The sequence below is a fragment of the Antedon mediterranea genome, chromosome 7, assembly GCF_964355755.1.
Source record: "Antedon mediterranea chromosome 7, ecAntMedi1.1, whole genome shotgun sequence".
Classification (NCBI taxonomy): Eukaryota; Metazoa; Echinodermata; class Crinoidea; order Comatulida; family Antedonidae; genus Antedon; species Antedon mediterranea.
In genome coordinates, this window is record NC_092676.1 from 7994956 (window position 1) to 8020555 (window position 25600).

The window sequence follows — 25600 nt, forward strand, 5'->3', positions numbered from 1 at the left end:
GGTTTGTTAAGGTCAGCCTTGTTAAAAATACAAACAACATGTACAGGCTTCAAGCTCGGACAAATATGTGAACGACGAATGATCTGGACGGGTCAATACGAAGCCAGAACAATCATCAAGGTTACAAACGCTCAACAGTGTGCGAATATCAATAATTGTAGCAGAAACATTTGAATTAATATTGAACTTTGCGACAGATTTGAATGGCAGAAGTCAGGAATTGGACTGTTCCATTTATTGTGGTGGTGTGAATTTTATATTAGATTGTTCTTAGTCATCTAGTATTTTCCGATTACCATATTTTATATGGATGGGTTTGTACACTATACTGATACTGTACATTCATTGTACTACATGTTACAAAATTATTTAAACATGTAACTAGAAATTGTTCATTTTATGATACAGAATTATAAAATATAAACGTCTTATCGTCATTTCTATACTATTTTTCTTTCTATATTCTAGCAAACAGAAAACTGAAATAACTAATCATTGAAAAATATCTCCTGATTTACAGTAGTATTTTGGCCACTGTCCGTTAAACACATCATGGGTAAATCCAGGGGGAACACAGTAGACTTGCACAATTCCTTTTTTTCACAGCTAAAATGAAATCATGGACTATTTTTTTTACTATTTTATATGTAATAAACATTCTGATTTCGGGAAGAATTTGATCGTTGTTTTGGCACCACCGAGTAGGATGTGGTTGGTGGAAACCTACACAGGAAGACGTGGCCGATTTCTTTACAGGTTTCTCGTTTCCTGTTTATGCCATTGAGGAGAACTGAATGAAGAAATAGTGAATAGTATTGCCAAGTCAAGCGGTAAATCAAGTCATCGTTGAACTGAAGAGAGACTTCATTTGAATCTAATTATTATCTGTACAGTAGTCATAATTAGATGCCACCTAATTCCTACTAGTGTACAGAAGTAATAGTACCAGGGAAGAGTGAAATTACATTATACACTTGTAGATATAAGGCGACAGGTCACGAAAGCCTGACTAGCAGTGTGTTGCACTTAAAGGCTATCACTGATGTCCAGCACAGTTAAAATAGCCAACACTATTATGTAGACACTTTAAAAACAAAGTGCGAAACATGATTTACAACCATTCAACGCCTATTCAAGGGACACACTTATTCAAGGGACACCCTATTCAAGGGACACACCTATTCAAGGGACACGCCTATTCAAGGGACATACACTATTCAATGGACATACACTATTCAATGGACACACACTATTCAAGGGACACACCTATTCAAGGGACACACCTATTCAAGGGTCACACTTATTCAAGGGACACCCTATTCAAGGAACACACCTATTCAAGGGACACCACTATTCAAGAGACACACTTATTCAAGGGACACCATTTTCAAGGGACATGCCTATTTAAGGGACATCCCTATTTAAGGGATATGCCTATTTAAGGGATATGCCTATTTAAGGGACATCCCCATTTAGGGGACATCCCTATTAAAAGAACATTTTGTTGGTTTTACCTTAATATTGTTTAGTAGTAAGTAGTACACATACCTTTAATTTACAACAATGTATCCGTGATACAGTAAATCCTATAATTAATGTTAGTTTAAAGAAGTTTTTAGAAATCGTTTAAATACTGTAGCGAGTGAAGTTCAGCAGATCTGAGGTATGATATATCCAGAAATAAATTACCACAAATGTTGTTGAGGATTTCCTTTTATATCAATCTGGTTTGGATTTGGGTCAAGATTGGCTTTTTTGATGAACAATAAAGTGAAAAGAAGAGACAATAATGATGGTATTTAAACAACAGTAGCAAAAAAACAAATATTGTGCATTTAGTTGAATAAGGACAAGGTTGTGGATTACGTAAACGTAACAAAAAAGTTATAAAAGAATCTGTGGTGGTCGATATACACGAAGCATGAAGAGGAGGATTTTGTACAATAGCAACGTATCAAGGTTAATTTTATACAAAAGAAAGGTATCAATGAAAGACCAGTTTAAATACACATGCTCTTGGACATGTTAAGATCATATTAAGTACTAAACCCAGAGGATATTGTACAATGAATGTGCAAACAAAAATAACTAATAACAATAATAATCTATTTGAAAGGCAAACACCATACATTTTTAATGTATTATCAGGCATGAATGCTTGTTGACATTTAGTACAATAGTAATTAGTAAACAAATAATATTTTTTATAAAACTTATATAAAATCACTCCATTGTTGAATAAAATTTGTTTACAAATTGACTGAAGAAAAATGTTAATATTTTTAATAGTGGAGATGGTGGTATTAGAGAAAATTAAATTCTATTTTGAAAAGGATATCCTTATAGCAAAATATACACTATTATTATAAACATATTGTACTAGGTACTTCACTTGAGCAGTATGACGAAATATGCTGTCCACTTCAAAAACAAGGTCACATAATATTACACTGTACAATACACAGTAGGCAAAAGAAAATTTAATAATAATATTCTCTATGACATGACATCATGCTGGGCTCAACATTTTGACGTCATATTATATTATGTCTTTTTGGCAAATTGGTAAAATGTTGTAAATTTATGTGATTGTACCATACTAAAAAACTGAAATGAATTCACCACTAGTAAAATAGAATCTAATAAGTTAAGTGAGACCATAATATTGCAATACAAAAAATATAAAAATTTATTCATTTTTTGTAATTTATTAAAGACATTTCTTTACCAAATTTTAGCCAATTATCGGTACTGTATATACACTGTACAGAAATGAATCACAAATTATGCAAGTCCCGTGTCACATGCATACCACATGCCGCCTGTATCATAGGCAATAGGCCTTACCGAACTGTAACAATAACATACTGTGAAATTAATACAGGTACAATGTGTGATACATATGTGACGCTGTATTACAGTATTTGCCTATGGATTACTGTACATAGTATGTACAGTGAGTGGCCGAGCGGTTAAAACAGTGGAACCGTAATTACGTAGCCATAACATCGGCAGGGGTTCGAGGCTCACTCACTCCATGGTTGTGGTGGTAGAACGAGTCTTCTCGGATAAGGACTATAAACCATAGGTCCAGTGTACACATCTAGCTCGTGTGCACTTTAAAGAACCTAGTACATCTTTCGAGACGAGTAGGGGCTTACCCCGGTGTATTAGTACATCACAGCCACTGATCATAAATGGGCCCTCTGGGAGGGAGGTCAGTCTTTGACTGAAGAGGTTATCCAGTATAAATATATATTTCAATCAATCAATTCAATCAATATGGGTGTTTCCATAAATAAAGGGGCCAAGGTGTGACATTAGGGTCAGAATTTCAAAGTGTGACATTCTAAGTCTAATAATCAATTCTAAATAGTATATCATGTACTTGAACTAAAAAAAAAAGCAAAATACACATTAAATCTGTTGTCTCTATGTAACAGCATTTATATAGTATCAACATGCATAGCAAATTTCACGTGTAACGGAGACACCAAAATCACATTATCTACCCCTTTTATAAGTTATTATTAATAACCTAAAACTGTTTAAATTGGATTTTTAAATAGCTTTTGGGAACATCTTCAATGCAGAAAAATATCATTTAAATCACACCTTTTCAAATTTAAAAAATAGCTTATGAAATAATTATGCAAAGCCGTTAAAGTTGACTTAATTTCTATATAAAAGATTTGTAAAGTCACTGCTGTTTAAAAATTACATGTAAACAATACAGAAATGAACAGAATATACCTCAAGTATATACATTTACTAGCAACAAGTCAAATCAGGATCATACCTCTATGTGGAAATAAAACAATATGGTTCATGAAATATAAATGGAAGATTTCACGTGTAACGGAGACACCAAATGTTCACTTTAACTCGTCACAATGTTTTATGAAATGGTTTGATATGCAGCCATTTTTAAAGTGTAACAAATGTGGTTACTACTGCATACAATTGATAAACTGGTAAAAATAGTATATCAAATACTATCTTTTAATCAATAAAACAATATAATTCATGCAATAAAAAATTGAAGTTTCCACGTGTAACAGAGACACCAAAAAGTTCACTTAAATAAGTCAACAAGAACTACTACATTATTTTTAAAGTGTGACAACTGTAATTACTACTGCACACAACAAACTGCTAAAATATACTATTAATAGTCATTTACAGTAAAATCATTGAGAATACATTTGGATATACTTCGCATTAACACTCTTGTTCAATCATTAAAACGTATAATCTATATAAATTTACGTAAGGGAAAAATTTGGTAAATCGCGCATTACTTTTAAAATGTTTACTCAATGGTATATAAAGTTGGTTCGTACTTTCAGTGCTGATTTTAACCACCTGATGTACAGTAACCCTGTTTAATAATTTAATTTCAGTTATGTAATTTTTTTTTATGCTGAAATTACTGTATATTCGAGAACCGTCTGTGGGCTGATGTTTCTTTGGTTGGTCTTTTTGTTGATGCGGCATCTCTATTTTTGGGTTAAATGCAGTTCTCAATTGGAACGGTAACATTGTTGATAAACTGCTGATCTGTATAGATGAAAAAAATGACAATGAAACATTAGATTTGCCCATCTGGGTTAAATTTGATTCATCATCATATAGAAATATAAAGTATGTAATTAAGTATTTTTAATATAAATTATACCAATTTAAATAAAAATAAATATATCTATTATTATTATAAAATATGTTAGGCCTACTATACTAAAGAAAGAGTTTTCTTATCTTATGTTGATGGATTATAATATTTATTATTATTAATTATAAAACAATAAATGAACACTTGTCTTTCTTGAGTTATGCTCATAAATTGATTTGACTAAAACTATTGCTTTCTTTTCAGATTATTAGTTTAAAATATTAATTTTATTCATCAAATATTTATTATTATCATTTTATTATTATAATAAAATTAATATGTTACTGATTATTTTGTCTTAGTTATACTGGGTATAAATGTTTTTTACGTATTATTTTTAAATGTTGTAAAATGTCTGTTGACTTTATTTCTCATTCTTTTATAATTGTTTTCAAAACCACATCGGGAAAACAGTAGACTAGTTATAATGTTGAAGTCTATGGAATATATTTAAAACGAAGAGTAAATAAAGGTTCCCCATTAAACTAAGCGCGATCTCTTTGTAGGGAGCCGACGAAGGAAGCGTGTGGGTTTTGGCCAACAAAATAAAGGTTCACCGAACCATGACCGAAATGATACCAGTCACCCCATTTGAGCACCGGGAGTCGCCGAGCCAGCAATCACGTTGGTTTTCAATAAAAATTAAAAAATAAAGGTTCATCAAACTGAACAGCTAAAAATAAACGCGATCTCAATTTGGAGGAGAATTTTATTAGCCAAGCACGTGGTGTTTCGGAAAACCCTATTAATAATTATCGTACATGGAGTATACACTGTCGCTGTAGAAATACCGCCGGAGTCGCCGATCTCAATGTGGAGGAGAGTTCATTAGCCAAGCACGTGATATTTCGGAAAACCCTTAATAATTATCGTACAGACCTGTAGAAATACCAGTCACCCCTTTCAGCTTCGGAGTCGCCGAGCCAGCTAAAAATAAAGTTATCGCAATGTGGAGCAGAGTTCATTGCCCAAGCACGTGGTAATACTATCCTATTACTATTAGGAGAACCTATTGTTCTTTGTTGTTTTGATTTGATTTCGTTCATAATAAATTGTTATCCACAGCCTTGCGTTTATACTATATGTAATTGTTTTTATCAATTTAAATAAAGTTATTAATTATTATTAAATTTATAAAACCTTAGTATATCTTCCGTAGATTGAAACAACTTAAATATTCCCTACACATCAAGTGAAATCGCCCAAATATGATAGGCGCGCATACGCGACAACCAAGTTGCTTGGACTCGCTCACTATAGTGGAGGGTATTTTAAATGTATATTATAGTAAACATTTAATTCATATTTTATCTTGTTGAATAGCAACGTTAAATAAATAAACAAAATTATGTACTAATATTACACATTATTTTGTGTAATATGTTTTTTATTATAACTGAAATGAACCAAATACAATTCTTTTTTTTCCCACAGTAACAAATAGAATAGTCAAAAACGACGAATTTGTTTTTATTCTGAAAGTGGTTGTAAACTATGGACTTTTATCCCTATTTCTTGTGACAATAATTAAATAACTTTTTATTTTTCTGTGTCATATAGAAGCAATAACCAAATAGCAAACACATAATGTAAAATTTAAAGATTTTATGGTAACTAATTGCTAATTATTTGCAAAATACTACACCAGTATAAGGTCTAGTACACTACGTAACAAGACACGGCGTATCTTCTACGATGTTACGCTGTAACCTGCCTAGTGGAAAATGTTTTGCAATTTTGCTCATTAATTTGTTAAATATTAATCAATTATAGACATATCTGTTCGCGGATCCTAGCGATGATTTTTTTGCCGAGACTTTAGTTCGCCTGCTTCTTGAATCACGTGACCTTCAACTTCAGAAATAGCTCTCGCGGCGTTCACCACCGATGGTCTATGAATAACTACGTAACGAATATACGAGACACGAAATGTTCTAAAAAAATAGTTTTTCGTCTGTAACTGACTAAATAAAATCGCCATTTTGTAGAACATTGTGTAAGGTAAATTTCAGTGATCTGTTGAAGTGAATGTAATTCGATTTTCGTCATTATAGTGGTACTTCTTGTGTCTGTTCACTAATAAAGATCGTACTAACAACGTAACAAAGTGAGACACGAAATGTTACGTTGTGATGCTGGACGTCGCGGACCGTTGTGTGGAAAACAAAAAATCGTGGGAAATTGTAATTAGCTTATATTTAACGTTGCTTTGTACTCTATTGTGATGATAAATAAATACAAAATAACTATTGCTGTAGTATATTTTTTAAACTCTGATATGTCAGTGTATTTAAATGTCACACATATTTTAATAAAATGAGCTAGACACCACGATATATTTTTTTTTAAATCGTTTTTTTTTTCAATTTTTTTTTTCCTACATGTAATAGTATTAACCCATATTATTGTTCTATCATATGATAAAATCATTTTTTAAATAACTATTACCAATTTAGAGTAAACAGCAAACTAACTATCACCAATACTAAAATACCCACTGGCCCCTTAATTTATGGAAACACCCATATATAAATTATGTGGAGATTCAGTAGAAAGAATGTTTGGGGAAATTTATTTGATGTTATATAATATATCACAAGAGAAGCACGAACAATTTGTCTAAAGCCCCTTTCAGACAGAGCTGTAAGACGGTAATATTGCGGTAATTCGCGAACGCCGGCTTATGTGTGAAAGGGTAAAAACCCCTTAATGCCGGCTTCCTTTAGACCGCCTCTGGACCTAGTAAAATCGCGGTAATATTACCGTCACGGTCGTAAGCCTGATCTGTGTGAAAGAGTCCACGATATAACGCCTGCTTACGCAGTGAAGCAAGGATAAATTCGGGACATTTTCCTTGATTGAGAAAGACTGTGGCAATTACTTTAGGCCAAATTATTAGATTATATCCATATATATATTTTTAGGTTAGTTTGTAAATAATACAATGGAAGAATACGGCCAATAATAAAAAAAATATAACATATATTGCCATTGGTCCAAAGATTATTTAACTTGCTGTAACGTTGTATACGTAAGCCTAGGCCCTAGTTAGCATAGTTCTAGCAGGAACATCCTCCGGTGCGCGCTCCCCGGTGCTAGCTCATAACAGCTTCTGATAATTAAATTCGCGTCTATTTGTAGGCCTAATAGATTTTGTTTCTGTAGAATGGCCATCACGATCGGGCAGTTTAGCACGGAGTGGTGTTGGGCAAAAATATAGATTTTATGCATCGTAAATAAAAACCAATAAAACTAAACGACGGACACACAAAACAACATCAGCAAACATGTGCGCGCATGGCATGTTTTGTCGCCGGTGCCCGCCATTTTTTTTTTCTCTAAAAGTGCGACCTCTATTTTATGAAGACTGTAATCTTTAAAATATTGCGCCTTTTCACTGTGGCCTTTCACACAGAAGACGGTAAAATTACCGTAATATTACCTTTTGTGTGAATGGGTTTAGACCGGCAATAACGCCGGCTTGCTTACCGCAATATTGCCGAAGTTCTGTGTGAAAAGTTTGTTTTGTTGTCAGTAGATAAAGTATTCAATTAAAAAACAGCAATTGAAAGAAACCATTGAATACTTCTACAATGGCATAAAGTGCTAATAGACAACAATAAATCACATCCATAAAATTTAGTAGTTTAAAAAGGGAGTTATTGACAGGCCCACAAGGAATCTGTACAACTGGTTTGCATGCAATGGTACATATTGAAAGCAATATACTTACTGTAATAGCAGTTATCTTTAGCCAAGAAAATCAACCATATTTTAACTTCTAAAACAATTCAAAATATCTAGACTATGTTTTAAAAAAAAAGCAACTACTTATGGTAAAAGACATGATGGAATTACCCTTAAAAAACGAGCAGTTATTCAGCCATTTTTTATCTTTAAATTGATTCACTTAACGATATGACAGAAAACGCCGGCAAAACGAGCAGTTACAGTATATATACTCGGCAAAAAAAACTAACATTAAGAATTGGTTTTTTGAACAATATGTTAGAAACTCCTTCAAAATGAACAGTTACTAATGTTGTACTAAACTAGATAACTGAATCATATGTTTTACCCTTTTAGTTATTCACTTAAATTATCCAAGATGTAATATATTCCAATTGGTGCAACGATTTGATGGAAACATCCTCAAAACAAAATGATTACTCAGAAAAAAACTAACCATTTTACCTTTTAATTGCAAGAACTCAATTTACGCCGAGTTCAGTAACAAATAACTTGCGTGCAGTTATGATGAAATAGATTGCACTCGTGTCTGTTACTCGGCAAGCTTAGCATAGATAAACTAAACTACCTTTTATTGCTGGATGATCCTTAAGCTAGCAATAACAAAGACAATCCCACACGTTATTAGCATCAAATAAAGACCCCTTATACCAAGATTATCATCCAACCAACCAAAATGTGATACCATACAAATACGAGATAAACAACAATTGTGCTTTGTCGTTACAATATTTTATGTGGTTTCAATTTAAGAGGCGTGTCAAATTTGCATAAATTTACTGTTAATAATAATTATTAATAGATAATTTTTTTTAACGGAAAACATAAGGGCATTTACAATTTGCATTGTGTACTTGATGCTACTATGTTGTGATAAGGTTTTAAAACAGGATTTGAAGGTAAAACATTGCATTATTATTTTCCAATAATAATTAATAACTGTATTATTACATATTAATTTAAAGGCAAATTACTGAAAATAATGACAATGCTGTGGGTATCAGTGGCTGGATTTTAATGGAGCTATACAAAATAAAATAAGCAAAAAGCTTAAGCAGCATAGCTTTCGGGCAACACTAGCCCTTCATATTAAAATAGTTTATTATAATAATAACAAATAAGGCATCTCATAATATACCATTGTCATGTATCATCTATGATAATCTGTCTTTTTATGAAATCTTAAATGGATTCGAACCTAAACCTGTGGGACAAAAAAGCACTAACCTACTCTACCACTACTTTCAAACGAGATATTGTATGTGAACTAGATTAAAACAACAATAATATGATTCTTTTATGACAGGTGTTATAATTGGCCAAGTGTTTATAAAAGGCTAATAGTGACTCGATACAAATTCCTTTTCACGTGAGCGAGCAAACTATATAGCATGGATTTTACGTTAACTCCACTCGATCTTCTGCACATGTTCACACAGGACAGCGTATGGTGAAAACGTAGTATTTGTCGCTAAGTGAACCTGTAAATTTAAATGCCAATCAGATACATAGCGAATGAGGCATATCAGAGAAGGTAAACAGGTACAGTTTTACAAAAGACCACAACAACTAACTCATCCATAACTGACAATAATAGTTATCAGTTTGTTATGGTCCAGAATTTCAAACCATTTGTTTGTATTGTTGAAATGTTACATTGAACAAAATAAAGTCTAGTTTGTCCCAAAACAATGTATGCGCATTAATATTAATAGTGAAAGGATGCTGCTGTGGTGTGTTATTTATATGGTGAAATCAACTACAGTATCTGTAAAAATATAACACAACAAAGTGTTAATCTTATTTATTAATTTTATAGTTATCAAGCTGCTTGTAGAGTATAGTACTCTAATGTACGGCCATGAAATTAAGGAGTAAACATTGCACAGTTGATTTTTTTTCATGTAATATAGTAAACTTTTCTTTTTGGGAAATCCCTCTTTTGGACACCACTCTTCAAGAAGACCTCCAATTAAGAGATGACTTACCAGTGAAAAGAAAAAGGGGCAATGTTTTAACATTACAGTCAATTCCTATTTAAGGGACACCCATAATCAAAAACTTTAATCCGGAAGTTGTCCCTTAATAGAGGTTTTACTGGAGTTTAGGGTGTGGATTTGAAAACATTTATTAGTAAATAGCTTGTTGCACTGAACAGAATATTTAACATTGATTATAACACATCTACCTACATAGTTATAGCCTCTATAAAATTCACAGTAATATCTATGGAATATAACACTTTCAAATGCAAATATAATCGCATCCATCATTGGTATCAATGCCTACATCTTCTTCTCTGCAAAATATTTAGCCAGTCAAAATATGTGCATCTGTGATATGCTTGAGTTTATCGTTATATCGAATGCATTTTACAAAATATTGATCAGCATACCTGAAGTGTTGATAAGTAGGCATCAATGCAATGTAATCAATCTTATGGATGAAATGACAGGTATTACACTAGTAGACCTATTAATGTATAACATCCAAACAGTGTTTCATTTTTGTACTCCAGTTTAATAGTATCTCATGTCAGGCCAGCCAAATGATGTCTTTTGGTCCAGCCAAATGGTGCGTTTCTTTCCCCATTTTGGGCCAGTCCAGTGATGTGTCAATTTGCTCCACCTCTATGGTGACTCATTTTGGTCCAGCTTAATCTTTTTTCATTTTGGTCTAGCCTGAGGAATGGTCCAACGTTTTGGTCGAGCCAAATGCTTTCCCCATTTTGGGCCAGTCCAGTAAAACGTCAATTTGCTCCAGCTCTATGGCGACTCATTTTGTTTCAGCTAAACACTATAGTGACTCATTTTGGTTCAGCCCAATCATTTTTCATTTTTGTCTAGCCTAAGGAATAGTATATCATCGTGGTCCAGCTACTGTAAATGGTGTCCACCTGGTAGACAATCTACATCACACATGCCCAATACAAAATATGGAGGTTGGTTTTACCAAATACCTAAGGTTCAACCCATGTGATATTAAATACTACATAAAACTAATTAATTAGCTTCACAGAGGGCTTAATTAGCACTTACAAATTTGAAATAATTTTTATATTTTGTATTCTAGAGTACTACTAAAGAAAGAAGCAATTTCACAATTTGTTAGAAAATATTGCATATTTCACAGAGCTTGTAAAGGCAAGTAGACCATGCCATTAATATGCATCAAATACAACATATCATTAAAGCATTATAATTATTTTAACAGATCTGCCAATAGAGGGCACTCTTTCTCTGTCTGCAATGATGCTGGAATAATATTATGCATCCTCATAAAGTTATTTTTAAAGAGTACAATATTCCTACTGTATAATGCTAATTTTCAGCTATAAATTTATTGATAGGCTTTCATTACGAGCTGTTAACACGCAAATTTCAAGGTTATAACATTTTATTAAAATTCACAAGGTCGTTTAAACATTACCAAAATATAACCAATTCTTATTTATTGGTTTTTCTGTCTTATATCATGACCTCACATGTCAACTGTTGTAGCTTTTCCAATACAGACACCATCATTATTAAAATGTTACACTCGTATATTTCCACTGCCCGAAATGTTAAATCATCTTATAGCACGAGTTTAGAATTCTAATGAAAGTAACGGTTCTATAATATATTATTAGTCAAGTAATGTAGGACACCCGTGAAAAATCAATGATTTGCAGAAACTTTGATATCTCCAGTAATATTTCACAATAAGTCTCCGATATCAAAACATGAATGTAACACACCGTGATAGCATATTGGAAATCCCAACTCAATATGCCGAAAAGCGTATCTGATGTCTATAATAATTAATAATTAATACTGTATTTGTGTACTAGTGAACACAACCATAACTTTATGCCTTAAAAAATACTACATTAATATAATTTTGTCAAAACTAATTTAATTTATATGTTTGATTTCAAAACACTACTTCAACTTCAATGAGTTTTAATTTGTTTAATTATTTTTTAACGCACATTATTTTCGTTTATTATTGTAAAAACGTCATCAACAAATACAGTACAATTATTACAATATTTAGTTAAAATGTTAACCTAGGAATCACATACTGTATCATCCAGGCACTTAGAAATTATAAAATATGTTGACCTAATAATAATATTTAGCTGCTTACGCCAACATCTGTCTGGAAAATGCGTGACCTACTTGAATTATATTTAGTCTATATTTGTAATGATCAAATCTTTTGTATTCTGGTAACGTAGTGGAAGATGTTGATAATGAGCAGACACAGGTATTGTAAATTGGATATGTTTAAGCAAAGCAACCTGCCGACATCGTTATCATTAAATGGCTAAATTGAAAAATGCGTCACTTATCATATTGTACACTGTTACTACTGTAATATCCTCGACCAGACATGCACGCATTGTGATGCAGTCAGTAGTGATTGGAGATATCAAGAAATTTTGCTGCTAATCGCAAATGTCAGACACTGCGCCGTGGAGAATATGTACTGTATATCGTACAGTATTGTTTGTCGAAGCCAGACATAAGATCAAAAGACTTTTAGGAGTCCTTGGCAAGACGAGCTCAGTGCCTTGTTAGATTGCCTTGGTCTAGGGCTGTATGCTCCCCTTCGCCACCATAACCTAACACTTTTTTAATCAAATTATGAACTTTCTGATCTATTTTTGACAGACTATTAATTAATATGACTTCACATGGGTTTTAACTGCACTATTTAATATTAATAATGATTAGAAAAATGAATTTTCATAGAAAAGGACCAGTAAATGATAAATGTATTCCAATAAGGAAAACCGAATACCAAAATTAACATTCAATTTGGCTAAAAAGAGGTAATCTAAATTTTGTGACATTGTATTGTATAATGATACAAGGAAATCCGTAACAATTTAATTTGAAGTGAAAGATGTAACCAGTGGTATTACTTTTTAGATTTAAGTGGACTATTAAGTGTAAACAATCTATTATCAGGAAAATCATAAAAAAATTGTGTCATTACAATGTAAAAAGTAGAATAAGGTCATAGCATTAATTATAGAATTTACTTTGATTTGAGGACTAAACAATGATACGCTATCAGGAAATCATAACAAAAATAATATTTGTGTAAATGTTAAAGTAGAATAAGGTCATGGTATTAATTATGGTAAAGTAGGCTTATTAATAACGACCCCCTATGTGTCAAACAGCCATGAGCGACAACAAGCCCTGGATTACGTACATCAAAACATGGATTTGTTTCCTAGGAAGCCATAATTCTACCAAAAAACATCACAAACAATTGCCTAAAAACGGGCGTCTTTTCCACCTCAGTAGCTTTTATGTGGGTTCTAGGAAGGTACTGAGCATTGATGGCTTTTTACAGGTAGCTTTTTCTGATTTCCGGTAATTGGGATTCATAAAGGGCCAATTTTTAAAACAAATTATTCATTGAGACTAGTTTGTTTGCAACATCAAAGAGATTTAGCAAGTTACTATTTATTAAATTAAAACTGGATTCTCATTCGGTGATCATTTGTGGTTTGTTGCAGAATAACGTCATTATTATCCACGAACAGTTCCAAGTAAAATGTTCACGGCAATTAAGAACGTAATAAATTCAGACCGTGATTACATTCAGACAAAATGTTATTCCGCAAAAACTGGTTTAAAAACTATTCTTAGCCATCAAGACTGAAATCGATGGGGTTTTTAAAACCGTATTTAATTTTAAGATCACTTTTTTTTTTATTGGTAAAGGTCTCTTTTCAAAAGGGAAAGAAAATTCTATTCTTTCAAATTTGTTTTTTTTCTTTTCCCAAGGAACATGCTCAACTGTCAGATATACTAGTATCAGTCAGGTAAAGAAGCAAAATACTAACAGATTTTCTGTGCTGATTTGTGGTACTAAACAATCAACAAAAGTTTTACCACATAGCAGGTAGTCTGTGGCTTGGGCTGACCTTTTGTCAGGGAAGTCAAGTGTACTGAATGGACTACACATGAAACAAATAAAAGCCCCATATACTTCCTGTTGAATGAAATACATGACTCATCGTAAAGTTTTTAAAATCCACTTTTTTCCTTTCCAGGGTGCCTTTTATTTGTATGCCTCATTGAATATGATCATCATTTTGCAAAATACCGGAAGATTTAATTACCTGCCGGAACAAATTAACTTTCTTTAAATAGTTTTTGGCTAATTAGTGGGACACGCACGTTAAGATCGATCCACTGCTGTCCAACAATTCTTTAACAATGTGTTATTGTATTCCAATTCCTCTGAAATGTTGTTACTGTATTACTAACTGTTACAAATTGTTTAGTTATTATTATTAATTAATTAATCAATACAAACTTATGAACATTCTCCATAAAAATCTTTCACACATTTGCACCAACACCGACGTAGTACACAAATTTTACCCATACGTATAATTATAGAGGTTGCCCAAACTTCCTAAAGCTCTGCAGTCTACACTATCAAACTTCATGTGACAAAAAAATGTGATGTGTACTATCAAATGTTTTACTCTTCTATTGAAAGTTCTACACTTACTCTCTACTGTAAAACCAGAAAATTTTGCGCACACATTAAACTTTTCGCGAGTGATTGAAATTTGCGAAAGTTTCATGCCGCGAATAATTTTCAGTAGGCCTACTACTGTATACAATAGCTTATGTATTAGCATCTTTAAACCATAAAGGTCGCTCATACGCGATCTTGTTACAGTATTTACTTTATTACTTATTACTATATTTTTCAAATTCGCTAAAAAGTTTTATGTTGCAAAAATGGCCAAGTAGCCGATTCGCGAAAGATCCATGTAGCGAAACTTTTATAGTTATAGCTATACAGTACAAAATATTAATGCTTTTGTTGTACTATATAATATTTCAAACAGAACTGTAAATAATATAATGGCTGATGTTATGATTGGTTTAATTTGTTATTGCTGCGATTTATCATACCTTAGTTGGTTCAGTTCCTGTGAGCAAAGTTTCGAGCTGATTTCCGATGGCACGCTAGCTAAAATTGTGACAGGAACTCTAACTAATTTACCACTTTGTTTTGCCTTTGTTTTGAATAAAAACGGATGCAATATTCTTTCGGGTAGACTTCACTCAGAATTTTCAAGAACCTAGACATCATAGCAAAATGTGAAATAATACTACTGTAATTACTATGTGTACCTTATTCAATGTTTACAATCATAATTTAAAGAATAAGATACAGAGGTCCATTAGTAATAGTATGTACTGTATGGGTAACTAAAGCCTAAAACTATTACTTTCACCTCCAACAAATAGCCAAAGCCAAAATTGATTTTGAGACATTATCGTGTATATAAATTTAGTAATCTATGAAGACTCTTTGAAAACCAGATGTTCTGTAAAACAATAACCTCAAATTGAATTCAGCCAAAGAGAATCCACCTTTACAAGAGAGTGAAAAAAAAACTATTATTTTAATATTATACAATGTGTACTAACACTACAGCAAGCAACTATAGCTAATTATAGGATGGATTCAAGCTAATAAAGTCTCTATTTTAACGCAACAGTCATGAAAAACAACTTTACTGTAGCTGTAACAGTAGGTCAGGATTGAACCCTTAACCTTGGGATTGAAAGGCAAGCATGCTACAACAACCAAGCTACAACTCCACTAGATGTTGTCAATGATAAAGCCTAAATTTACGATGAAACAATTTAATTCAGTTCATTGTAAGTAGCTTATATTATTCATCACTGCTTAATGCATCTCTACATATCCTCCCTTGCAACCACAACCTCCCACTCCCTCCCAATCCCCAACAAAAATCCTAGAAACACTGTCGATGCATAACCACATCTTTCCCTCCCACCCACACAACAACCCTGGAAACACCATTTATTATCTTGACTTGTACAGTAGCTCTCTTCTCGGAGAATATCCAGGTAAGCTAGGCACGATATAAACTCTGAAAATCATGTAAAAAATTAATCAGGTTACGGTATAGACTTAAAACTGAACTAATCCAATTACCGATGCCACAGTTGCTATTGTGCATTCCTTTCTTTCAGTTAAAATTGCAAATCAATTGAATCTATTGATAGTGATGTAATCCTTACTAATGACATGTCATTTGCTTTCATCTCTTTGTCTGCTCAATCTTCCATGTTCACATGTCATGAAAATGTTGATGGGAAATCCATGCAACAGAAACCTAATTATTATCTATTTCACTTTTAAATTGATGTTAAATGTATAATTAATATTATAAGAAAAATTTAAAAATGATCTACTTAGTACAGTAATAGTCGCTAGTGTTTTTAAGCTAAAATACACAAATCTGTGGTAGTCTATCGTGCCTGGCTTACCTCGATAAACCAATATTAGCCTCTCTCTCTCCGAAGAGAGGAAATACATTACAGTCCTAATACATACATTAAAATATCACATCCCCTTTGGATAATGGTATAGTCTATACCATAGCATCCTCAAGTGGGACATAGCCACCTAACATCGTCATCATTTGTTTAATGTATTTTATCCAGGTAAGCTAGGCACGAAGTTTTTGTTGTACAGTAGTAATTGATTTTTAATTAAAAATTAACAGTTAAACGTTTGGCAATGGCATTTCGTATCTAGTTTTACAGAAAAGGTTTTAGAAAAAAAAAGTGGGATGTGTCCAAATATAATAGTGATATGACATCATCATGTCCATAATATGGGCACATCACATTTTGTTGTCAATGTCAGTCACATATTAAAGTTTGATAGTGTAGACTGAGATTAATAGAATTATGATTCCAATAACAACAGGTGTTTTTCTTTTTTAAACACATGCTGTGCATTTATACAAAGTTATGCATAAGGATGCATGTTGTACAGTATTTCTATGAACTTTGACCTTTAGTATGTATACACAAATTCCCATATGGTTGAATAATTACAGTATACAGTGCAACTAATCAGCAAAGCAAAACCAAAAATAAAAATCTACTTATCAAATCAATAGCTGGGGGAATAATTTATCATAATATTATTTTCTTGAATATTTAACTGACTATTCTGTATACTTAACTCAATGCATTTTATCTATTTTCTATCTATTGAACTTCATTGTAAAATGTCATTAAATCTTAGAGCTTAGTTCACACTTTGTGTATTACAATTTAGTAAACAATAATACATTAACCCCTCCTATGGGACACACCCTATTTAGGGGACACACATATAAAATTAAGGGGACACTACGGCCAACCCATATTCAAGGGAAATCATTATTATTACTTTGTTAGGTCCCTTTCTTTTTTAATTATTCCCTTGCTTTAAAAGCTCGTCGTACTCGATTGTGCAAGGAAAACTGAAAACACCAAGTCACCACACATTGTTCCATACCAATTGAGATCAGTCACTGAATTTTTTATCAAGTAGTAGTACAATACCATATAGATCAAAGAACTTTATTATCAACACCGGTATCTTTAATGTTTGGTAGTTGCCTTTTATCAACACCGGTATCTTTAATGTTTGGTAGTTGCCTTTTATCAACACCGGTATCTTTAATGTTTGGTAGTTGCCTTTTATCAACACTGGTATCTTTAATGTTTGGTAGTTGCCTTTTATCAACACCGGTATCTTTAATGTTTGGTAGTTGCCTTTTATCAACACCAGTATCTTTAATGTTAGTTAGTTGCCTTTTATCAACACTGGTATCTTTAATGTTTGGTAGTTGCCTTTTATCAACACCGGTATCTTTAATGTTTGGTAGTTGCCTTTTATCAACACCAGTATCTTTAATGTTTGGTAGTTAGTTGCCTTAAATCAACACCGGTATCTTTAATGTTTGGTAGTTAGTTGCCTTAAATCAACACCGGTATCTTTAATGTTTGGTAGTTAGTTGCCTTTTATCAACACTGGTATCTTTAATGTTTGGTAGTTGCCTTTTATCAACACTGGTATCTTTAATGTTTGGTAGTTGCCTTTTATCAACACCGGTATCTTTAATGTTTGGTAGTTGCCTTTTATCAACACCGGTATCTTTAATGTTTGGTAGTTAGTTGCCTTAAATCAACACCGGTATCTTTAATGTTTGGTAGTTAGTTGCCTTAAATCAACACCGGTATCTTTAATGTTTGGTAGTTAGTTGCCTTTTATCAACACTGGTATCTTTAATGTTTGGTAGTTGCCATTTATCAACACCGGTATCTTTAATGTTTGGTAGTTGCCTTTTATCAACACCGGTATCTTTAATGTTTGGTAGTTGCCTTTTATCAACACCGGTATCTTTAATGTTTGGTAGTTAGTTGCCTTTTATCAACACCGGTATCTTTAATGTTCGGTAGTTGCCTTTTATCAACACCGGTATCTTTAATGTTTGGTAGTTGCCTTTTATCAACACCGGTATCTTTAATGTTTGGTAGTTGCCTTTTATCAACACCGGTATTTTTAATGTTTGGTAGTTGCCATTTATCAACACCGGTATCTTTAATGTTTGGTAGTTAGTTGCCTTTTATCAACACTGGTATTATTAATGTTTGGTAGTTGCCCTTTATCAACACCGGTATCTTTAATGTTTGGTAGTTGCCTTTTATCAACACCGGTATCTTTAATGTTTGGTAGTTGCCTTTTATCAACACCGGTATCTTTAATGTTTGGTAGTTAGTTGCCTTTTATCAACACCGGTATCTTTAATGTTTGGTAGTTGCCTTTTATCAACACCGGTATCTTTAATGTTTGGTAGTTGCCTTTTATCAACACCGGTATCTTTAATGTTTGGTAGTTAGTTGCCTTTTATCAACACCGGTATCTTTAATGTTTGGTAGTTGCCTTTTATCAACACCGGTATCTTTAATGTTTGGTAGTTGCCTTTTATCAACACCGGTATCTTTAATGTTTGGTAGTTGCCTTTTATCAACACCGGTATCTTTAATGTTTGGTAGTTGCCTTTTATCAACACCGGTATCTTTAATGTTTGGTAGTTGCCTTTTCCTTGCACAGTTGGATACCCGGCTTTGTTTTTTGCTGTTTGTGACTTTTTTTTACGGTACTTTTTTATATTTATATATTTCTTGCTTTTTAAAATGAATTGTAAATATCCCAATCTTATATTTTTTCATATATTGATTGCAATAACGATGAATAAATGAATAGGTGCAGAGTTGAAATTTTAAAAACAGTTTCAGTTTGGTTCAGAACAAAATTAGTGTACTTAAACTACTGTATACTGGCCAGTGTCAATCATAATTATTATTTATGATGAAATTACAATTACATAATAGTACCATCAATATTTATTATACCTACAAAGGAATTTGTAACTAAACGGATTAAAATCATTGGATTACATCAACCTATTCTATACAGATACAGTATGATATTAATTGTTATGCAAAGCAATATATCGTTATTCCCAACATATCATTATCATCCCATAGCTGTAGGAGAAAGTGTGCAAAAAGTTCCTAGCATAGTTAGTAATATACAGGCATATTAATAGAGGCCATTAGGAGCATATTATTAGCATACAACTAGCCTCACTGGACTAACAAATCCACTACTGTAATTACATACATGATACACATATGTGCACAGAATATACTTGGCCTCCATAAATTGCCAAAACGACTTCCTTTTCAAAGACTATACTAAAGGCTACAGTTAAAAAAAAAACTACTTATCAATGATAATATAATACTGAATTTTAACATTATTTCAGCGACTAGTAGCTCTCAACAAGGCTTTAACTCTTAGCTACTGCAGACTGTCATTATGTCAGTTTTGAAGTACTGTAGTTTGTGACAGCATTTTAAAATGAATTTTCAATATATGTGACCTTTTTATAAATTATAAATTTACATGTACTGCTGACTTACATCAGTACTCGAAAGATAGTGTATATTTTTACGAGCTATAATTTTTTAATATTAAATGTTCTGAAATTTTGAATTTTAGAAAATAGTACAAAATCATTCAGGCTGTTAATGATTTTTATGCGATATAATAATTAATAATATACAGTATATTTTTTTTTAAAGCACAGAACAGTAGTTCTAAACCACCCGGTGATATACTGAAAATGAAAAAATTTGAAATGATAAAGATGAGGAAATCTGTGAGAATGAGAAAAAGCCGCACACAACCGAGATTCGAACCTGGAACCTTCTGCATATTATATATCTTGTTACAGTTAGTTCATTATTATTCATTAATTTTTTATTGAAAAATTAACCAGGTATGATACTAAAAAGTTGAAAATGAAACTCAATGATTAAAATAAAAAATTCTTGCAATGTTAATAACAAATTATAACAATTGACCGCCACACCTAATGCAAATGAACGAAATATATCCTCAGGAGTTCTGAGGTAATAGGATGAAGCACGATCACACACCTCAGTAATGTACGTTGTGATCACACACCTCAGTAATGTCCCTACAATGTGATCACACACCTGAAATCACAAAGCCTGGAACCGTACTGCAGTACTTGTTGTATCACAAATTATTTGCAGATACTACATTGTTTGTCATTCAGATCTTTGGTATAGGCAGGCCTACTGTAGTGTATACATCAAGTCACTTTAATTCACACTAGTACTAATACTTGGCCTATTTGTTGATAAAAATTAACAACATTTCCAAGTAGGAAATGAATTCAACTTGACCCCTAAACCTATTAGCATAATGACCTTGAGGGCCTAAATTTCTACACACACCATTGATCTATGCACTTGTTTTATCATCTCAGATAGTTGCAGACAATGTTAGTTCATTTTATTGGTTCATAAATTTAATCGACGCTATTGATTGCAGAAATCATTATAAAGCACATACAATTTATTTAGATAGCTCCATCCTTATTCTGTCAAGTGTCATACAGTAATTACAATGCAGTATAACAAGCTGGATTTCCTTAGTGGATTCATACAGTAGATGTTATCTTATCATTAGACCTCAAAAGATTTGTTTCCCATTAAAATTTCATCAAAGAAAACAAAAAAGGTTGGTTTATACATTTTTTTAATAACACCTTCTTTAAATATCCCCTGCCTTCTTTAAACACTTCCTTGACCATACTCATTAAAATATCCCCTTCTCCCTACCTCCTTAAACCTCTATCTGCACTTATCAAACTAGTGACAAAAGTGTGATGGGCTCAAATATGGTAGTGATATGGCCAAATATGGTAGTGATATAGCTAAATATGGTAGTGATATGACATCATCACATCCATATATAGGGCATGCACATCACATTTTTGTCACATAAAGTTTGATAGTGTAGACAGAGCTTAACACTCACCCTACCCTAAATTAAAGTAATTTTATGTAATACTTCAATGTATAGACAAATACATGTCATTTTAACTGTTTTATTGGTGTTGTACACATTGTAGATAGTGCTAAAAGGGGTTGTCATCTGTGGATCTGTCAGCTAAAGGTCGGGAGACAACAGAAGACGATGTTGGTCTATTCAAACATTGAGGGGAAAAAAGGTGTTAAAAGCATACAACTATTAGTATTACACAGACTAAAATTGTTTTCATGCATTTGGAAGGCAAGGTTGGGGTATCATATGAGGATGTTATTGACTGTATAATGTTCAATAATAATAGTACCTTATCTTTTGTTTGCTTATCAGCTTTGTGTAAGTAAGTACTTACTGACATTATGGTATGTTGACTTTACTGTCTGTCACCAAAATGTCTACATTTTTACTTCTTCATTACTTATTTCAGATGAATTTTCGGACCTACTGAATGCAGTCAACATCTGACATGGTATATTGATTAAGAAAGTCAAACTCATAATGCATGGCGTTTTTACGGTTAAAATTTAAGCATAGGGATTTAGTTTAACAAACAGATCACAATGCACAAAGGTCAGTAAAAGTGTTCTTTTGATTTCATCAACTTACTATAGCGGGATTTTCAACATCGGGCTACTTAAATTTAGACATGGAACATTGAAATTGAAGAGTAACCACTGCAAAAATATGTCATGATGGGGTGGGGGTTGGGGAGTTAGGCCTGGGCCTTAGCTGGATCTGTCATTAAAAAAGAAAAATTTTGATTTTCCTTTTGTGAGTGAATTGATTATAGGCCTAGCCTAGGCTAGGTCTAGGCCTAGGCCTATATGCACGTTCAATTTATTTATTCATATTATAATGAAGACTAATATAGGCTAGCATCCTGCATAGATAGTCCTATCTTAGGCCCTAGCAATGCTTATGTTGAAGAAAAAATCTAAAATTAAGTAACCAAATGTAACGTTCCAGTGCCGCAAATGAAATACGACATCTTGGCTATTAGGCTAGGCCTAGGCCTAGGCCTAGCAACAAAGTTCTATCGTCTGTCAATTTGGATACAGGTTGGTCAATCACAGATTGTATATTCCGTACCGGCCAGAATCGCTCTTTTAAAGACAAAATGACATAATCAATCACTCGAGTTCACATTATTAAATATATAAACAAACATCACACAAGATTTACCTTCATTTTGGCTCTCAATTTCCACAGTACTACCAGTAGTTTCCGCCATGTTGTTCAATATATTTTCATGAGCGCCAGCTAGCTAACGAGTTACCAAGTCAAGTATTATACTCTCTCCAGGCAAGTAAAATGTGTGGTGGGCCTAGCATGTGAAAACCAAATCATGGAAAAAATGTGAAAGCCGGTTACTATAGAGGGCGACATTATAGTTTTGTTGGGTGTCAAAAAAAATTTGCATCGGCCGGGAATTGAACCCGGGTCCCCCGCGTGGCAGGCGAGAATTCTACCACTGAACCACCGATGCTACATGTTATAGAAAACAGTATTATTGTATAATCTTTACTTTACTTGCTTATTTATTTTATTATAATAGCCCGCTCCCTCAGCCTAGGCCAGTCTGGCCTAGTAGTAGAGGCTATATATGGTTTGACCTTGAAAAAATTCTAATAAAAGGTCTTTTGGTATTTTCTTGTAGCTTTAGGTGTCAATAATTACCAAAAAATTTTTGCAGCCTTCTAGTTGCTGCGTTAGTGAGATATTGAGGGTCAAAGGTCAGTGACCTTTTTGTGGCATTTGATGGCTCATAACTCCTCAACTCCTGGGTTTAAAAAGACAAATGTGGTTTCTACATCTATGTTTTAGTGGTCAAACAACAAAATAAAGTTTTTGGAAATTTCGGGTTACTTGTGCCATTGGTCAGATAGTCGGGTCAAAGGTCATTGACCTTTATTCATTAATAACTACTGCTAGTGTAGGACCTGAGTAAGATTTGTATGCATTCAATTTAGGAGAGAATATCTCAACTGTTATAGGATAATTTGACCCCAAGGAACAATATGGGATATGTGTCAAATTCGTTATCTGGGGCGAAGATGCCCAAAATCGGGGTCAAGGGTTAGAAATGTGTGGTTCTTATATCTCGACAACCACTTGTCATACAGATTTGCTTTTGGTGTCAAATTGTTCAGAATATACATATTTATATTCGGTCTAACACAACTTTTACCCAAAAAAATGACCGGAAATGCTTTTACTGACCTTTGACCAAAAAACACATTTTCGGGTTAAATATTTAAAATGTCAATGGACACACTGTATAGTATCAAATGAAAGCATATACATATGCTACCCATTGCTACCCAACTTGTATTTAATTATGTGATGTTATTTTTGGAAAATATGCATATTTTATTAAATTTAGACAAAAATGAGTATAAATTAATGTAAGTTTATTTTAGGTGAAATAATTCTAGCGTTGTAATGAAATATTTGGTATAAAAAAGAAAAGAATTAGTTGTAGTTTATTAAGTTCTTTATTTGGTAGACCAAACAAAATGGCATTGCAGTAATCTAACTGTGATGTTATTAGTGCATGGACAAGTCTAATAAGCGAGGAGTGTGTTTGCGAATTGGTCTTATGTTACGAAGGTGGTAGGTATCAGTTTGACTAATGTTGTTGATATGTCTGGACATAATCGTTGCTGAGTCAAATACAACTCCGATATATCTAACCTCCAACGATGATGTGATTGATGTTTCTAGCAATGGCCAATTTCTTGAAGTGTTTTGAATGAAGACATAAGATTTCTGTTTTACCAGGTTTAAAAAGAGCATGTTTTTAGTTAGCCAATCCTGAACATCAACAACACAAGCTTCGATAACCGATTTCGCCTCATTAAACTCTGCTGGATTAAAGCTGATGTACAGTTGTGTATCATCTGCGTACACATGATATTGGACACAATGTCTCTTAATGATATCACTCATGGGCGAGATGTAAACTAAAAACAATACTGGACCCAGTATTGATCCTTGAGGAACACCGCATTTTAGGTCGATAGAGGTGGATTTGACATTACCAATCCGGACCTGCTGCTTCCTAGAAGACAAATATGACTTGAACCAATTTAGAGCAGATCCACGGATACCAATAGACGAGAGTCTTGCAATAAGAATGGAATAGTCCATGGTATCAGAAGCTGCCGACAGGTCGAGGTACACAGAAAAAAGACAATTACCTTTATTCAGAGTTAAAATAATATCATTATGCACCTAGAGAATGGCTGACTCTGTACTGTGGTGCTTTCTATATGCTGATTGAAGAGGGTCGAACAGATTATTGTCGTCAAGAAAATGTATGAGATCTAAAGCAACGCATTTCTCAAGGATCAATTAGATAAAAAAGCGACATTAGAAATAGATCGAAAATTTGCCATGCAAGTATGATCCAGTGAAGGTTTCTTTAAAATAAATGTAACTAGACCCAACTTCAAATCATCAGGAAAGGTCGTACCAGTTGATAAAGATAAATTAATAATAATTCTAAATACTGAAGTCAATTATGCACATTTTCCATAAAGTTATATTTCTAATTAAAAATTTCAATACAAGTTGGGTAGCAATGGGTAGCATATTGTATATGCTTCCATTTTATACCATACAGTGTGTCCATTGACATTTTAAAGAATAATTTAACCAGAAAATGTGTTTTTTTGGTCATTTTTTTCGGTCAACCAGCATCGGCCAACAGCTTAAGATCTGCATGGCAACTTGTCAAACAACTCTCAGGGAAGAGATCTCAAAGTGCCTGCATCATGGGAGAGGATCGTCTTCTAGCATGGAAAACTCACTTCCACAAACTACTATCGGTGGAGACTTCAGTGGTAGATGACATGGATATCGTCAAAATCTTCAACTTAACCACCAGATAAGCTCCGAGAGGTTCTC

General features: G+C 33.0%; 1 protein-coding gene and 1 non-coding gene across 9 annotated transcripts in view; both read right to left on the minus strand.

Moving 5' to 3' along the window:
* The window catches only part of LOC140054039 (uncharacterized), a 78223-nt gene extending 55234 nt beyond the window's left edge, over positions 1-22989 (minus strand). For 7 of the 8 annotated variants that reach the window (XM_072098853.1, XM_072098854.1, XM_072098852.1 and 4 more), the window contains exon 1: positions 4344-4514. In XM_072098853.1, the coding sequence (XP_071954954.1) occupies positions 4344-4497 (154 nt within the window). In that variant the 5' untranslated portion in view covers positions 4498-4514. Of the gene's footprint in view, positions 1-4343; positions 4515-22873 lie in introns of those variants that run through there. The other variant, XM_072098850.1, reaches the window with a different exon arrangement.
* A 117-nt stretch (positions 22990-23106) lies between these two features.
* On the minus strand, positions 23107-23177 carry Trnag-gcc (transfer RNA glycine (anticodon GCC)). The gene has a single exon. It is a non-coding gene; the product is annotated as a tRNA-Gly (tRNA).
* Between the last annotated feature and the right edge of the window lie 2423 nt (positions 23178-25600).